Source organism: Sorex araneus, chromosome 4 (assembly GCF_027595985.1).
Source record: "Sorex araneus isolate mSorAra2 chromosome 4, mSorAra2.pri, whole genome shotgun sequence".
Lineage (NCBI taxonomy): Eukaryota > Metazoa > Chordata > Mammalia > Eulipotyphla > Soricidae > Sorex > Sorex araneus.
Window position 1 is genome coordinate 103,739,972 of NC_073305.1, and position 19,268 is coordinate 103,759,239.

Below are 19,268 nucleotides of genomic sequence, written 5' to 3' on the forward strand. Positions count from 1 at the left end.
ATTATGAAATAATTATACAAGTAAATTAAATATTTAGAGTTTTGTTTTTTAAAGTTTTTGAGATCATCTTCAATGAGAAAGAAGCAGGCTATAGTCATTTAGGAGAAAAATCTCTTTCATATATTATCTTATCTTTCCATGTTCAGAGCTTTGTAAAATAATAATCGGATTCATTTTATGGTATATTTTCTTTGTGAATATAGATTTTTTTACATTTCTAAGTAAAACTAAGATTCTCCCCTATGTTGCCAAGTGAGTACATGATTCTCACTGCAGGGAAGCCAACTTTCCAATTCTGTTAAAAACACTAAAAATATTTTGTTGAACAATGAAGATCAGATACAAATACTCTTTGCCAAAATACTGACAATACTACCAGACATTTGAGATTCTGAAACATCACATTCAACAGAGATTCAAATCTGGTCTTGATTTTAATCAAAAAACAGCTTGTCTCTTTGCTGCCTCCTAAAACTTGTTGAAGACATACCATTCTCAGCATGGTGGTATGAGGTTTCAACAGGCAGCCCCATTGGGGTGACTTTAGCCTCCATCCTATTCCTAAAGATGGAGCATATTAAGTGCAGGTAGTAATCAAGTTTAAAAGTCATACAGAGGGCAGGAACAGTAATGAAGCAGGAAAGGTGCTTGCTTTTCATGTGTCCAACCCAGATTAGATCCCTAGCATCCCATATGGTCCCCAAAGCATCCCCAGGAGTAATTCCTGAATGCAGAGCCAGGTGTAACCCCTGAGTATCACCAAGTGTGCCCAAAACCCACCATAAAAGTCATACAAAATAATTAGAAGCCTCATTCTTCTGAATCACAGAGATTCTACAGTTGGCCTTAACATGTGATAAAGAACTCACTTACTATAGTGAAATTGGGGGCTGGAGCGATAGCACAGTGAGTAGGGCGTTTGCCTTGCATGCAGCCAATCCGGGTTCAATTCCCAGCATCCCATATGGTCCCACTGAATGTAGAGCCAGGAGTAACCCCTGTGCATCGCCAGGTGTGACCCAAAAAGCAAAAAAAACCAAAAAGATTGTGAAATTGATCTTTATTGAAAAAATGATAAAAATATATTCTTGTAGGAGAACATATTATACTTGGTTACTCTAGGTAATTCTATCTAGATGAAACTGATTTTCTTAACTGCATTCTCAATGGAATTATGGTATTTGTGGTTAAAGGTAACAGAAATGTAGAATCACAGTACTATCATTAGGACTACTATAAATATTTGGAACTGATATGGTTCATTCAGTGGAAATTTATATAACAAAACATATTTTCTCTAGGTTGCAGAACATCATAGAATATACAAATATTAGGACATTCTGCGATTAACATCATTTAACAAGAGACTGACAATGATATAGCCAGACATTTTCCAGGTACAGATTCATGTGAAAAAAAAAAAACAGAAGACACAACCCTACTTTTCAAATTGTTTCAGGCAACAGACAAAAATGAAAACACAAAACACTTAAGGAATATGTATGTATGGAATGCTATGATTTATACCAAAGCATATGGAATACAAAAATGTAGGATATCAGAGGGAGAAAAACGAGTAATTAGAAAAGATTTCAGAGAGGGAGGAGACAATCTTTCAGCTCTCTTTAAAAGAAATATTATGAAGGGTGTGGATGAGAATGTCTAGCCACAGCCATGCTCAAGGCCCCTCTCCACAAGTTTGGACGAGCCTCACGCATAAAGGTACCAGCAGAGGAACCCAGGTGTGTGGGACCCGGGGCTGAGAACTCCAAGATGCTCAGATCAGGACTGGGCCTCTTCTGTCCAATTTTCCCATTTTCCAGTAGCTAGGCAGTCACACCCAGGGACTGCCCCCAGCACTGTGTAATCCCACCAACGGCCCACATCCAGAGACTTAAAACCAAGCTCCTAGAAGTGAGCTTTGGAAGAAACTGGCAAGCTACTGAGAGTTTCCTGCCCACATGGGAGACCTCGAAAACTCCCCATGGTGTATTCATATGCCAAAACCAGTAACAATGCTGGGCCTCATTCCCCTGACACTGAAAGAGCCTCCAATACGGCATCATTGGGAAGGACGAGTAAAGAGAGGCTCCTAAAATCTCGAGACTGCTCGAGAAATTTGACGGGATAATGATGATGATGATGATGATGATGATGATGATGATGAGGAGGAGGAGGAGGAGGAGGAGGAGAAAGAGGAGGAGGATGTGGGAAAGTTGAATAGGTATAGTACAGAGGACAGTGAAGATACTCTATGATACTGATAATACTAACATGTCATTATACATTTTCTAAACTCATAGAATATACAAAACTTAGAGTAAATTCTACAGTAAATCATGGGCCCTGAATAATTATGATGTGCCAAGGTCATTAATTGTAATACATACAACACTCAGAGAGTATTAATTATGGGGAGGTTCTGCTTTAATAAACTATCTCTTTGCCTTTCTTACAGTTTTACTGTAAACTTAGAATTGCTATTAGAAACGAAGGTAAGGCCATCTGCTCTGCCCCATTCAACAGAACCACCTCTGCTTGTGAGCATCAGCTTTATCAGTGAGATACAACAGTGAGAGAATGAATGGATTTGACAACATTGGGTGCCTGGTCTCTAGGGTTTCTTTCAGCTCAGACAAAGTGTAAACTGTGATGATCAACAACTGCTTCATTGACTTCAACTACATGAATCACATGTTCCAGTATGATTCTACCCATAGCAAGTTCAATGTCACAGCAAAGGCTGAAAACAGGAAGCTTGCAGTCCATAAAAAGTCCACCTCCATCTTTCAGGAGCAAGATTCTGCCAACATCAACCAAGAGTCCCATCCTCTCTATGCATTCTGCTATGCCCCATGTTTATGATGGATAAACCTGAAGAATCATGACAACTCCCTCCAGGTTGTTGGTAATGCCTCTTGCAGAACCAACTACTTGGTTCTGGCCAAGGCCATCCATTATAACTGTGGACTGTGAAAATGTTCATGACCATAGTCCACACCATCATTGAGCAATTTAAGTTTCTATCTGATAGTTTCTAGAGACCTCTTGTAAATTTCTGGGCATAAGAATGTCATAACATGATCTTAGAAATACTTGAGAAGTGGTCTGGCAGCAGTTATTGACTGACCTACTAACCTACAATCAATCACTGTCATAACAGACAATCACTGTCATCCTGTTGCTCATTGATTTGCTCGAACAGGCACCAGTAATGTCTCCATTGTGAGACTTGTTACTGTTTTTGGCATATTGAATATGCCACAAATAGCTTGCCAGGCTCTGCCGTGTGGGTGAGATACTCTTGGTAGCTTGCCGGACTCTCCTAGAGGGGTGGAGGAATCAAACCCGAGTTGGCCGCATGCAAAGCGAATGTCCTACCCACTGTGCTATCACTCCAGCCCGACCCTCATATTTCCAGCCCGACCCTCATATTTATTAAATGATAGACTTGCTATCCACTACAAATTTTACCATCATTCTAGGAGGTTTCAACATTCAGTGTGGTATTGAGCCCATATCTAACTTTATCATTCCTTGACACCATTAATCCTAATTAATTTCACTTCCACTCCTAAAACCACATCCAAGTCCGTGCAATAATTAAATTGCACCACACAAAAACCCAAACATAAATAGTTCCAGTTCTAGTCCCTCCAGCCCTCTCCTGCCTATCTTCCACTGACCTGTTTGTTTTTCCTGATATTTCTTCTCACCAACATATTCCACTTTTTCTTCTGTTCTTGCTTTGTATTCACTTATACAACTGTAATTCCAGATCCAGTTCTATAAATATTCAGGCTTCCAAAAAGACTGATGTCATTTCAAACACATAGTTTCTTTACTTGGGTAAGTCCATTTATCAATGGATGGACTCCATTCATCAATGCCCCAATTTGTCCATGTCCATATTCACTTTTAATGCAGGCAGGCAGTAGGGACGGGGTACTGGCAATGAGTTCTTAGGACATAAATCTAGATGGGATTTGAACAAATTACTCCATTACTAGCCATAAAATCAATATTATCAGGAGCCACTTAGTGGACATAGGAAGTAAGACTAATTAGACTTTAACAGGGCATCAGCACTGGCACCAGAGAAAGCTGGACCCATCTCCTAAAGAAACTCCAGCAGAAACAAAGCATTGTTTTCAGGAAATGAAAGAGAAGCATCAAATGCTCCAACTTCCCATTGGCAACCACCTTAGCAATGGACTGGGGGTAGGGGGTGATGGAGGAGAGAGATACAGTTTAGGAAAACTGTACATAAAACTAACTTGGACAAAGGAAGAGTGTGTACAAGTGTTGCCCACCCATGCAGATAGGTACATGTTTACTGCACATATACCACATACATCTCCTGTGATCCTTTGGAGATATGTACTATTGGTGCTCTCTTTACATCTGGAGAAGCCTATATTATCTCTTGAACATGTCTATCTCTCTCTTTCTCTTCTCTCTCTTTCTCACTTTTCTTCCCCTTCCTCAAAATACCTAAATAAAAACTGTTTTTACTTCTCTGTTCCTCTACTCCTGAAATTCTTTTCTGTGAATGCAAGGTAATGGACCTGGAAAGTCTGGGTAAAGTCTAGGACTGACTTTCCTATGTCCTGCAAAGAACAACTCCTCACTCCAACCTGAGTCCATTGTTCCCCAAGAAATCAGGTAGCAGGGATCATCTGCCATGCTAGGTAGAACAAGCGGGTTTTTGATGCATCCTGGCAGCTGCTAGTAAGGCTGGTGAGATGTGAGGTTGGTACAAGGCAGGGGATTACCACAGATTTACATCATCCTAAATCTCCTAGGCATTTCCTGGGGTGATGTGGGTGGAGAGAGAGTAAGCTGAAGATTCCTTCCAGAAGCTGCTGTCTCCTCCCCACTTCACATAAGTCACCTGGAGGACCTTGATCATTGACAACACTTTCCTCTAAGATTCCCCTCCCCCATGATATAACAAAAGTATAGATATAATTGTCCTTAAGACCACCACTTAGTCTGGGTCTTCAGAAAATTATATATATGTATATATATATATATATATAATTATGTATACATGAAAAGTTGAGGCTTTAGGGAAATCTCCCTCAACTGTCCACCCCACCCATGAATACTACAAGCATCAGCTTCATCTTGTTCCATTTTTGCTCCTTTCCTCTGTATCATAATAGGAAAGACCTCCCTTCTGTTTAAGATTCATACATTACCTTGCCTTCACAGAAAAGAATTTTAGGAAGTCAAACCAGCTTTTATTTAGGTATTTTGAGGAAGGGGAAGAAGAGTGAGAAAGAGAGAGGAGAGAAAGAGAAAGAGAGATAGACATGTTCATTCCTGTTCAACCCATACTTTGTCTCCCTCCTTTCTGCCTTCTCCAAAATTTTGCTAAACAAAAATGGTCATTCTTATCTATATCTCTAACTATGTTTATTTTTGGTCCTATAGCACCTTAATCATCAAACACAATAAAGTTTTTTTCATTGTGAAAATTCTCTTTTGACCTGAGTTTCCCTCTAGCTGTGATCTTTCTACTTCCTTTATTATCCAAAGTTCTCCAGTTAATATCTATCTTGGCTAAGTTTATTAATTATGACAATTTTAGAAGTTAGAAAATATATTAATTTATATAGAGAAGAAATAAACTACAGAAACTAATATACAAAGTCAATGCTAATAAAGTCATTTATTAAACTCTTTGGATTTTCTAACACTTCATCATAGGATTTGGAATTCATTCAAGTAGCATTGTTTCCACCTTTTGCTTTTTAATAATCCCATTTTCCCTTCAAGCCTCAAAGTAGAAGAAAACATCAGAAATTTCAAATCAGAAGGAGGAGGAGAAGGAGAAGGAGGAGGAGGAGGAAGAGGAGAAGGAGAAGGAGGAGGAGGAGGAGGAGGAGGAGGAGGAAGAGGAAGAGGAAGAGGAAGAAGAAGAAGAAGAAGAAGAAGAAGAAGAAGAAGAAGAAGAAGAAGAAGAAGAAGAAGAAGAAGAAGAAGAAGAAGAAGAAGAAGAAGATGAAGAAGAATTTAAAACAAAACAAAGAGGAAGAAAGAAAATCTGATTTCTGTCTGTCAAAAAAATCTTAGCTAATCTAACTAATGCTTGCCCTCCCCACCAAAAGAATGTTGTAAATTCCTATATTTTTACCAGCATATTATTAGATTTCTCTAGTGCCCTTAATTTTTTTTACCCACTTGAAACAGGCTAAAACTCAATTTAACTGCTGTGGCTAATATTCCCAACAACATCCAGATTCAGCAATTTAAAGAATACACTTTATATTTAATGTTAATTGAATATCTTTCATATTCAACTGAAATTCCCTATTTATTTGACAAAGGCAACCTCAATCTTTGTGACAGTTTTCATGATTTCCTTGGTTTCTTCACCACTCTACTCCTCTGGGACTCTCATACATTCTGACTATTGTTCTTTTTTAGATGTGTCATTTAGAGATTCCAAAGAGAGGTGTTGTTTAATTTGCATCAAACACATCTCTAAAGAGGTAAGACTATGCTATCTTACTCGGTTTGAATCTGTTTATTTTGGTTCCGAGATTTACCTCTGCATCTCTAAAACCTACAAATTCTTCAAGGTATAATTCTTTTGTCTTTTAATTGGGGACTAGAGTGATAGTGCAGTGGGTAGGGTGTTTGCCTTGCACTCGGCCGACCTAAATTCTATTCCTCTGTCCCTCTTGGAGAGCACGGCAAGCTACCGAGAGTACCCCTCCCTCATGGCAGAGCCTGGCAAGCTCCTCGTGGCATATTTGATATGCCAAAAACAGTAACAACAAGTCTCACAATGGAGATGTTACCGGTGCCTGCTCGAGCAAATTGATGAGCAATAGGATGATAGTGACAGTGATACAGTGATTTTAATTGGGGGCACCCTCCATAGTACTGTGAGTGCCATGTCAGGAATGAAACTCAGGGCCTCCCAAATACTTCACACATGCTCTTACTACTTGAGCCATCATCCCAGCCCCAAAATATGATTATTTAAGTGTGTGTGTGTGTGTGTGTGTGTGTGCGTGTGTGTTTTGCTTGGGCTAGAACTCAGAGCACCACACATAGAAGTTTTGTGTTTTACCACTGAACTATATATTCTACCCCTCATGATCTCATTCTTTAGTGAAATTTTTATCCACTTTTGAAGATGTTTACAATCCTTTGTCTTTCAAAAATTTGTATTACAATTACCCTCTAAAATACTCATTCCTGTAGCATCATCATTCAATAAACCAGGTCATGAGCTTTGCCTTTCGGTCTGATATAATATCCAGGGACTAAAACCAGGCTTCACAAGAGCTCATTACATTTTAGCTATGAGTGTTATTATTATTCATCTTTGCATTCCTCAGATCATTTACACTGCAATTTTTCTTGAATATTATAAAATCAATTGATTTATAATTAATTAATGTGTTTACACTTTAAGAATTAGTGAGTATTTTGGTTTTTGTTTTTTTGAAACCATACCAAGTGGTGCTGAGGGGCTACTGATGGTTCTGCATCCAGGGATAAGCTCTTGGCAGAGGAACCATTTGGGGTACCGGGGACTGAACTTGGATTGGCTATGTGCAAGGCAGATACCTTACCAATAGCACTATCTCTCCAGCCCCAAGAATTAGTGAGTGATAATAATGAGAAAGAAGAATGGATAGAAGGTTTACCAGGTGGGGAGATAAAGAGAAATGCAGATCAATATTAAAGAAAATGACTAAGAATTTCTGAATAAGATAAAAGAGGCAATGTAGAACATTTCACAGCTACATTATATACTTTGTGCCCTATCTTTGAAATATAGCACCTTCATCTGTCGGTCATCCATATGAAAATCTGGATATGTCTCAATGTGTCAAAGACTTTGTCTCTGATAATCTGGCAAACATGAGAGCCAAATGGTAATGTGGTACATTACTGAGTGCCATTATCTACTTTCTCTGAACCCCTAGGCTCCAAGATAGGCTACAATAATGACAAAGGGAAAATGATAAAAACTCAACTTGAAGTTGCTTTGTGTAAAATGTATTCGGGTGGATATATCAAGGAACTTTACTATATAAAATGAATAATTTTCTTTTGCATCAAGAAAATTGCTACTTGTTTCCTGTCTTTGAATAATTTTAAAAGAATATCTTATGCCAAGTTTTCCATATTATGACTTTTTTATGTGAGTACCATTTCCTTTGAACTTTTATCAATTTTAGTACAGCCCAATAGACTGGCTTCTTTAAAGTATTATTTTTGGACAGATATGAAGGGAATTTAATCATGATACCCATTTGATAGTCTGGGTATGCAATTTTATTATTTTCAGTATAGTATGGGAAATATGTGACTAGTTTTTCACCCAGAGAGTAAAAATGTTCCAATTTATTAGAAAGTGCTTGTTATTAGAAACAGTCAACGACAGAAGTGTAATAATGGGAACCATCTTAGTTACTTCTATGTAGGCAATGAAAGACATTCATGGCACTGAAATGACAGACCTGCATCTGCATTTACAGTTTGAAAAATTTGGAAATTATCCTTCTCTGAGATAAGGATACTGATGGCATCAATTATAGGTAAGACTCATTAAAATGCAACTTCATTTAAATAAGTGTGTGCTTTATTAAAGGTATGCTTTAAGAATTCACTGAATACTTAGTGAACTAAAAAAACAAACCCAAATTTGCAAATTTTGTAGAGTTAATGTTTATGATGAAGTTCATCTATTTAAAATACAATTCAATAAATTACCATAGATCACACAACTGGTTCCAGAGTGTAAGTCACATGTACAAAAAAAAAAAAAAACCCAAACCATAGAACTACCTGTAATATTCAAACCCCTGGACACAGAGTTGGAGAGAACAGAGATATCAAAAGTGAATCCAAGGAAGAGAAAAACTAATATGAAAGCCTGAGTAATCCTTTGTCTTCTTCCTTCTGTCACTTTCACAAAACCTATCCTATAGGCAGACTCGATCTCAGTCTGGTCTTACCAATATTATAAACCTTTTTCTCTCTGTAACTCTGACTTCCTTTAACTTGTAATTTCAGTTGTCCCCCAAACTAAGTTTGGACACTCTGAGGCATGCCGCTCACATAGTAGTTGCCATGAGCTCTCCAAAGCCATGGATCTGGTTGGGACCCAGAACTGGGCCAGGGAAAGCCTTGCCTTCCCCCACTTTCTCACTATCCAGATCACACTACATGTCAGAGTAGACCCTACTTTCTTGATGTGAACTAAACCTTCCTTAATTTCGTTTTTCTAAGAAAACCTCATCCTCAACAAAACGTCTTGACTCCAGAGTTGACAGAAATTCTAGAGAAAATGAATCCATTGAACCTATCCCTGAACATCCCAAAAGTATAAGTGATACAATGGGAGAGACTCTCTCTTTGGACTCAGACACAGGGGATTTAGTTTAGAGCAATTATTACTAAACTGTTGTGTGACCTTGGGCATGGCATTTAACTTGTTGAGTGTTGTTTAAAATATAAAAGGGTTGGATAAGACACACCAAAGATAGTGGATAATTTCAATTGTTTATAGAGCCTTGAAACAGCACCTCCAGAATCAGCCTACTCTAGTCATATTCAGCCACCCTACAGAGGTAAGTCTTCCTCTTCCTGTTCCAATCAGTCGTGTTTGGAAGGCTGGGAAACAATCTAGTCAGCGTTTTATACCCCTGTATCGTATCCCTTGTCTGGCACATAGTTGCCACATTTTTACCAACTCACTGACAGTTGCCAATGCCAAATGCCTCCCACTCTTAACTACAACAACAAAAACAACGGCACACACACACACACACACACACACACACACACACAGACACACACACAGAATCTCAAGTGACAATGCTAATAAAGGATAACTGTTTACTACCAGTTCACTTATTTACAGTTCTAAAAACAGAAACAATCTTATTTTAAATAAACATAAAATTAAAAAGTGTATATTTTCAAGTATATATTTATACACAGATACATGAGTCTATAAATAGTTCATAGATGAACTACTTTACATATAAATTATCCATGGAATTTCCTAAATTACCAGTCCCTTCATTTCCCTTTCCTTTACTGCATCAACCCCAATATTTAGCACTTTTTCCTTAATTATTGGGACTCAAAGATTGCATCCACAAAGTAAGGTAAGATCTCTGATATTATTCAAGATTCATAAAAAGCAAAAAGCCTTCTGGCTAATTTTATTTAATGCCTAGGGCATTGGAGCTTATATTTTGCGTGTCTGGGCTCTGGAATCATATCTGGCAACACTATGAACACGCAAGTCACATGAATCTTAAATACCTTACAGAATCCACTGAGATAAACATCCTTCCTCAGAGATTAAGCCACCAGAATTGGAAAAGTTTATGGCATTGCTTTGTGTGGATTACCAAGGTAACTGTTGTACCTTCCACCTAGGTCAAGAGCTGTTGACTGCAGACAGCTATAAAAGTTGAAGTAGGATATTCTTCCTACTTACATAAATGTTAATAGACAAAACATTAGCTACATTGCTGGGAGTGGTGTAGCTATTTTTAGAAACAGTGGTGCTCTGGAAAATTTCATCTTTTGCTGTGAAATGAAATGCGATTTTTCTCAGCCATAAATGGTAAGCTCACTCGTGTTTGTTTGTCTTTTTGAACTTGAGTTTTGCATGTTTTATATTTCTCTTTACCCCAGGGGCTTTCTTATCTATGTGCACAGACAGATGAGAACAGGAACAGATCAGGCTAGACCACCCTAGTTTAGGGTAGGTCATAAATAATCTCTCTAAGGCTAACAACACCAGTGAGCCAACAAAGGGTTCATTTCATGCAATTGTTAGTGTTTCCTTAGAATCTCATGCAAGCTAAAAACCTAACAAAAACAGAATATGAAAACAGCAATTCAACTCTAAAGTCATCTTCTCTTCAAAAAAAAAAAAAAAAAGTAAGGAAAGAAAAGAAAGGGCCATTGTTTCCCCATTTCCAGAAATACAATTGTCCAGGCCTTAGAAACTCAGATAAGTCTCAACTCCAAATTGTATTCTTAGGAACTTATACTTAATTAATATACACTTCATGAAAGACCAGAGGTTTATGAAACTCAAAAAGTTGTGAGAATAGGCAGTAGAAAGAGCACTGAACCAGGAAAAAGGAAGACAATGATGAATCCAGACAAGACCTTCACCTTTTGGGCCTCAGTTTCCTCATTAGCACTGCACTGTTGTCCCGTTGTTCATCAATTTGCTCGAGCGGGCACCAGTAATGTCTCCATTGTGAGACTTGTTACTGTTTTTGGCATATTGAATACACCAAGGGTAGCTTGCCAGGCTGTCCCGTGCGGGCGGGAAACTCTTGGTAGCTTGCCTGGCTCTTTGAAAGGGACCGAGGAATCCAACCTGGGTCAGCCACATGCAAGGAAAATACCCTATCCACTATGATATTAATATTGAATAAAATAATAGCCCTTAAGTCCTTTGTAAAGGTGTTAGGGTTTCCTAATGTAATTCTCTCCTTATTTGTATTCATCTTAACTCCTATGACATATAATATTAAAGATGAAAGTTAGGAAAAAAGAATAAAAGATTGATTTAAACAAGGGCTTTTTCTCTTTCCCTCTTTCTCTCTCTTTCCTTCTTTTTAACTTTCTTATTACTCTCCTATCTGAAAAAACAAAAGTAAACCTTAATTGTGGCATCCAATAATCATTACTTTTCTTCAGTTTTCAACCATAGCCAATGATTAAATTAGATAGCCTCATTAGTTATCTAATACTAAATACAAGGACTTGTATCAAATTATTACCAAAACCATATCATAAAGACATTTTGTCCTCAAGTTGAAATTGGCATCTACTAATTTATTCATTCATTTAATAAATATTTAGAAATGATAAAGAACAGCCTTCTCCCCACAAAATTTATAACTCAGTGAGGAAGATAGGCTCAAAATCTCTTATTTCATGGTGTAGAAAATAAAGACACTATTATTAGTTCAGGAGAATCTGACTCTACCTGCAACTCCCCTTCCATTATACTGAGTAGCTGGAGAAGGTCTTCTTTGGACAATTCCAAGGTTTTCTTATTCTTTTCTTCTCTTTCTCCAGATGGCTTGAGGTGTCGTTTGACAGTTCCTGAGGGCATGACATCATCCTCTTTCTTATTTGATTTGTTCTTCTTTTTTGCGTCTTCTGAGAGATTTTTTTCTTCTGCATTGCTAATGATGGAGGACTTGGGGCAGGAGATATGCCCGTTGGATGAACTCTCAATACCTTGGTTTCGGGATCTCATTCCCACCTGCAACATATGATGGGATAAAAAGGATGATTTTTACCAAGTCTGACTCTATTTTGGTGTACTTACTAGAAACTCAGAGCAGACTTACAACATATCAATAAAAAAAAGCTGACTGATCATTCCCAGCTAACTTCTTTACAGATTTATTGAATTTGTCATTAAAATATTTTAGAAAGGGCTAGAGAGTGGGCTGGAGAGATAGTAAGCAAGTAGGGCACTTGTTTTTCATGTGGCCCACCTGAATTTGATCCCTGGCATCCCATACAATTCCCTGAGCACTGCTAGGAGTGATTTCTGAGTATTGAACCAAGAATAATCCCTGAGAAACGCTGGGTGTGCCCCCGTTCTTTCCCTCCATGGCCCAAACAATATTTTGTTTGTTAAACAAAAGAAGGGTGAGAGAGAAAGAATACAGCAACTAAGATGCTTGCTTTGCACGTTGTCAACCCTGGTTCAATCCCTAAAACTACCAGGAAAGATCCCCAACACTGAGCCAGGAGCAATCCCAGAGCATAGCGGGGTGTGGCCACAAAACAAAACTAAAAAGAGACTGAAGTAAATCCGTCTGAAAGTTCTAACCTCAAATTCTGCCAGGAAACAGTTAGAAGTCACAATCTACTGGAAAATCCACATGGGGTTTTAGGGGATTGAAATGGAGAAAAATGGACGAAAGGGAAAAGGGTGTTGTCATTTTCAGTGATGTGAAGTTATGTTTTTTCCATTACCTGTTTTTTAAAATGAGGTCATTTTATATCAGTATTTACAGTGGTAACAAATCCATTTGCAGTGGGAAAATCCATTTCAAAAGCATAATTTTAAAAAACATTTTTAGGTTAAAAAAAAAAAGATAAATGGGGGCAGGATCTAACCTGTCCCACAGGGAGCACATTCAAGTATTGCTATGACAAATGCTTCACAGATTCTCTCTCAATCTCTGGACAAAAGAACTTGACCAACAGGTATGTTACAAATAAACATACCTAACTCATAGGCTAGGACTCAAGGTACTATGAAGAGAATGCCAGTATCCTGGGGGCTGTAGTACACAATTTGCCTAAACCTTAAAATAGCATAGCTCTTAGGCTTTTTAAAAGTCACCATATAAATAGTCCTTTCCCTGAATAGCTAAGCAGTGAGATTTTCATTACTCATTGCAGATAAAATACTGGAATAAGAGACTTTGTTTTCTGAAAGTAAACTCCCTTTACGAAGCTAACCATACTTAAGAAACCAAGGAAAGCTTTCAAAATGTTCATTAATAATAGAAAAGTAAGTACAGCATGGTGTTTCCTTTCAGATAGTGAATATTCAATTCTTTCAACAAGTATTGAAATCTACATTCATGTTCCTTTTTAAAATCTGAATTCTTATAGCCAAATGGATGTGTGTGTGTGAAAATTTTCTACTGTTTTCTGTTCTGAACAATGTAAACAAAAAATTGGTCCTTAACACCGGCACCTTGTCTTCTGATTAATTCAATGATTAGTTCTTAGAAATTTTGAATATCTTTTGTATTTTCATGGTGAACAAAGGTTAGATGTGTCTTGGGAATAGAAGCTGGAACACTTCAGAGCAACCGACTCATATTTCATCACAGCTTGTTTATAGGCTAGGTTAAGTCTCCCTGCCACCACCTCCTCCAAAATCATATGATGAACAGAAAGTTTTAAATTTAGCTCTTGACCTGCTATACATCTCAACTAAGACACATGGGCTTCCCAAAATGTGACTCCCCACAATACCACACATGTGAATTTCATTTATTGGAAATGGTTTTCTTAACGTTAACATTAAGATCTTAACGTTCATTGGGATGATGCATCAATTATTGATCTGACAACTTCAATTTAGATCACACATAAATAGAAATTCCAAACAATAGTTACCCAAAGCACAAAGATGTAAACTAGTGGTTTTAAATTTAATCATATAGCATTAATTATAAACAGCATTTGTATCTCACTATATTTTATCTTATTGCAGCTTTTCCCCCCTGAACTTATGCATTTTTATAAGATTTTAGCATTATGTAATTCCTAACATAGGAAAATGCATAATTATATTACATGTATTTAATCAATCTGTATTATGTGCAAACATATAGTAAATGCAATCGTTAGTAGCATTAGCATTCTATGCTCATTTATTTTGAAAAAAATCTCAGTATAATATTTATGACTAATTTGATTATAGCATTAATGTCTTATAGGTTAATTAATTTAAATGAATTATAGAATTAATTGAACATAATTAATGACTTTAATTAATAAGAAACTCCACATATTTTTAAATGACCTAATTATTTTACCCACTAATTTGGTCAAAAGGTTGAATTATTTTTTCTTCCACATTAAATTCATTTGCTGTTAGAAGATCTCACTTGCTAGACTCATGACATTAATTCTGTCTTAACATCTTTCCTCTTTGACATTGAAATTTTGCATTAGTTGTTTTTCCTGTGACATGTGCTCATGGATTTTAGTCCTTTCTGATAAGCCAAATAAGGTCTACTGTCTTTATCTTCACCACAAATTTAGACAATCAACACCTGTTTTATCTCAGGAATGCAAAGAGTGAAAGACAATACAGTTAAGAAATGTTTTAGGAAAAAAATGATATAACAAATAGGAGTGAGAAAAACTCAATTTCTTAATAAGTAACTAAGTCCACAGCTATGTCTTTCTAATAAACATTCAATAACTTTTACTGCTTTATATTCTAGTTTTTGTTTTGTTGTCTTTATTCTTACGCTGTTGGGTTGGCTTATGTGGAATGCTCAGGGTTTATTCCTGGATCCTCATTCAGGAATAACTCCTAGAAGTGCTCAGGGAACCATGTGAGGTGCCAGGAATGGAACCCAGGTTAGACACATGCAAGGCAAGTACCCTACCTGCTTATTATCTCTTTAGCCCAAGCTCAGTTGGTTTTAAAGAGATTAACTGTTTTTTTTTTCCTGAATCTACAATTTTTTTCTACAGTAACTAGAAATACTAGTATTTGAACCGAGGCTTGATTCCATATACCCATATGCTATGGCTTTCCTCTAAGTGATTAAACACTGGCAAATTAGAAGGGAGAGAAAATACCCTGTAAACCAGATGATTCAGAAATAACTATAAATGCTTATAAGATAGTGGGTTTTTTAGTACATAAAATTAAGAGTTGGAGAAATCCATTCATGTGTCTTATTTTATAGATATATTTATAATATACAGCAGCTGAAATTAGGCTGCTTAGTAAAAATTCTTTTTCTAAAATCATTAACCTGGCAGAGAGATGAATCATTTAAAAAAAAATATTCCTGAGACATCCTGCTCAAAAGAAGATGAAAGTAGAAAGCAAAGTCTGTGCTTAATTGTAACACTGTAGCACTGCACTCTCATCTGTTGTTCATCGATTTGCTCGAGCGGGCACCAGTAATGTCTCCATTGTGAGACTTGTTGTTACTGTTTTTGGCACTTACTTAATTAAAAAACTTAATTATTTGCTTCAGGACAGAAAAATAGAGGACATTTCATTAAAATTGGCAAAATCATTTCCTTTGTGTTTTTAGGAAGACAGATGACAGAACAGGCATTTGTCAGTCTGTGAGCTTATTTTTTAATGAATTAATTAATTTTGTGATTTAGGGACCCACACGTGGTGGCACTCAGGAGCTATTCCCAGTCTGTGTTTAGGGATTGCTCAGAATGCCTGCATTGCTGACCTCAGCCAAATACACATTGACTGCTTACAAAGCAAGTCTCTTAGCCCCTGTGCTATCTCTCCAGTTCTTGTAAGCACGTTAGTGGTAGATGATTTGGAACATGAAGATAACAAACTTTCTGTAAAAATCTAGCAATGCCTTTACTCATCTTAGTGCATTAAAAAAAATTCTCCTCCCTGGTGTCACTAATCATACAGATAGTAATTTTATGGAAGTAAGCTATAAAATAAAAAGAAAGAACAGTATTTTTCTATTTTTCAAACAACATAAATGATCGGGAGAAAAAGAAAGTGATCCACTTGATAAAGGCATAAATAAACTGAAGATTCATATTATGCTAGTAACTTCTAAAAATCAGTGCTAAGTGTAGGCGAGGGGGGGGGGGCCGCTGGAGTAAAGTACAGAGAATAAGGCACTTGTCTTGCACACAGGCAAGTGGGTTTGATTGATGGCACTCCATATGGTACTCTAAGCACTGCCGGGAGTAAGTCCTGAGTGTAGAGCCAGAAATTACCCCTGAACACAGCTGGGGTTGGCCTCAAAACAAATAAGCAAAAATTTGATAATAAAACCAGTACTAAGAGGGCCAGAAAGATAATACAGGGATAGTTGCTTCCCTTACGTGCAGCTAACTCAGGTTGGATCCTTGGCACCCCATGTGGTCCCTGCCCAAGGATCACCAGGAGTGATCCCTGAGCACAGAGGCAGGAGTCAATCCTGGTATACTATACCTGGTATAGCCCCCCGCCTCTGCTCCCCCCACACACATGCAAAGGGAAAAATAATGTTTTTAATAAATAAAATAAAGTTCATGCTAGTAGAGGCAGAGATTCTTCCTTACAAATGATCCTAAAATGGCCCTTGCCTGTACTTCGCCTGCTGCTGTGCACAGCTCCTATAGGCAGAACACAGGACAATCTCCCTCTCTGTTTTCAGAGGTGCCATCCTGAGAATAGGAATGGTTCTAAAAGGCATGAGAGGACAATTTTTTTAAAAGTTATCCTGAAGATTCGTGAAGTACATTTAACTTTTTCTTTCTTAATAATGAGTTGGCAGCACCTTTCCTGGAATTTACTGACTGGGGTACGAAAAAGGAAAGATCAAATGTTATTCCAAAACGTTCTGTTTTATCTATGGTCATCTCTTCACCTCCTTCCACCTTTATTAGGCAATAACCATATTAGACAAATATTCCCTACCACCAACAAAAACTTTTATGTCCAGGTTTGGTTTGGGGTATCTTTTCTCTGCTTATCACATATCCCAACTTTTATGCCTGCAACACAGAGGGCACTTTCCTTACCTGTGATCAATCTCCCGTGTCCCATACAGTCTCCTGAGTCACACCAGGAGTAGTTCCTAAGCACAGGGCCAGGGGTTAGCTCTAAGCGCAGCTGGGTGCCCCCTTCCCGCTAAAAGGAACCCTCAAAATGAAAGTAATAATTATTTAAAAAGTCTATTTCTTGGGCTGGAGTGATAGTGCAGTGGGTAGGGCGAGTGCCTTTTAATAGAATCCGGGTTCGATTCCCAGCATCCCATATGGTCCCTCAAGAATCGCCAGGAGTAATTCCTGAGTCAGGAGTAACCCCTGTGAATTACCAGATGTGACATAAAAAGCCAAAAAAAAAATCTATTTCTTATATTGTGTCCTAACAAACGATTTGCTGTGATGGGATTTTCAAAACATTTGCCATATTTGCTATAAACTGTTTGGATTCTTTCTTTATTATATTATATAAATAAGAATAACCAGTACACTGAAACCAAAGGCAAATTATAATATCTGTTCTAATTTTATGTGAATCTTAAGATAAAAATATTAGTTAAATCAACTTGTTCATTCTCTACCAATGCCAGATTATTCCCTCAGTGTAGTTTATATACTTGGTTCAGTGTACTTATTAATATACCAACACATGAAGCGCTCAAAGATTTCTCAGGAGATTATAGTTTTTTCTAATAGAATAGCTTATCCATAAATGGCTCAAGTTCCCCTTTTCTTTACAATACACTTTCATTTTCTTCATTCAATTTATGTAATAAGCTATATTAATTACTTTTATTTCAAATTGAAATCCATCATTAATGATGGGTCTCATTCCCCTGACCCTGAAAGAGCCTCCAATGCGGCACTGTTGGAAAGGACGCGTAAAGAGAGGCTTCTAAAACTCAGGGCTAGGATGAATGGAGACGTTACTGAGACCACTCGAGAAATTTGACAATGAGCAGGATGATGATGATGATGATTTCAAATTACCTATTCTCAGCACAACAGAGCTCTTTGTGGCGTATTCGATGTGCCGAATACAGTAACAATAACGGGTCTCATTCCCCTGAGCCTGAAAGAGCCTCCAGTATGGCACCATTTAGAAGGTTGAGTAAGGAGAGGGTGCTAAAATCTCAGGGCTGGGATGAAGACGTTACTAGCACCTACTTGAGCAAATCGATGAACAACAGGATGATGGTGATACAGAGTTAGGGTCTCAGCAGCCAGCCTGAGACCCTGGCCAAATTCCCTGCCCCTAGAAACAGGAGCAGGCTCTATTCAAAGGGGCCCAGGGCCCTGTGCCAGCACTCACCCAGAAAGAAACTCTGGTTGAGGAGATAACGGGGTGAAGGACCTGACAGTCATCATTTGCTTGAGCTAACACACCCAGTCTTGAGAGCGGGAAATATAAAAAATATAAAATATAAATCATTAGCTAACATCTGTAATGGGCCCAGCAGAGTGTACGTGATGAGCGTGATAACCAGGTGTTCATGATATCTAAGCCACCCTGAAATTTGTGTCTAAATATCCCGTGTGAGAGCTAATAAAATGAGAGCTGCTTGACTTCCAGCTCTCCTCCCCTCTGCGTGGTTCTTTCTCCGTGGCGGTGGGGAGTCCGCCGCACTGTGCAGAGGGGCTGGGCAGAGGCTTCTCCCCTTCCTGCTCCCTCTCCTATAGGGAGTAAGTCCTGTGGCTTGGGGATCATACTCCAGTTTGCTGGGGTCAACTGGCTAGGACCCTGACATCACAGTGATACAGTGATAACCTACACTCATGAAATCCTCAAAATAACCAAAGGACTTTTAAAATTTATAAACCCTTTCATTCTCATAAACTAACATCAAAATTTCTCATTAGAAAAATGCTTTTTATTAGGAAACAAATATTCTCAGAAGAATTTTACTGGATTTTCTAGAACAGTGAGGCAAGCCACAACTACTAGTAAATTTAAACAGGACAGGTTAATGTTCACTGGGAGAAAGACATGCAATTACTTGGATGATATCACTGCT

General features: G+C 37.8%; 1 protein-coding gene and 1 pseudogene across 2 annotated transcripts in view; one reads left to right on the top strand and one right to left on the bottom strand.

Annotated features, from left to right (window-relative positions):
• Positions 1 to 19,268, bottom strand: part of FILIP1 (filamin A interacting protein 1) — a 216,148-nt gene that overhangs the window by 113,180 nt on the left and 83,700 nt on the right. For both annotated transcript variants that reach the window (XM_012932143.2, XM_004605908.3), the window contains exon 2: positions 11,999 to 12,280. In XM_012932143.2, the coding sequence (XP_012787597.1) occupies positions 11,999 to 12,274 (276 nt within the window). In that variant the 5' untranslated portion in view covers positions 12,275 to 12,280. The remainder of the gene's footprint in view (positions 1 to 11,998; positions 12,281 to 19,268) is intronic.
• Positions 16,842 to 16,972, top strand: LOC129404720 (small Cajal body-specific RNA 11; annotated as a pseudogene).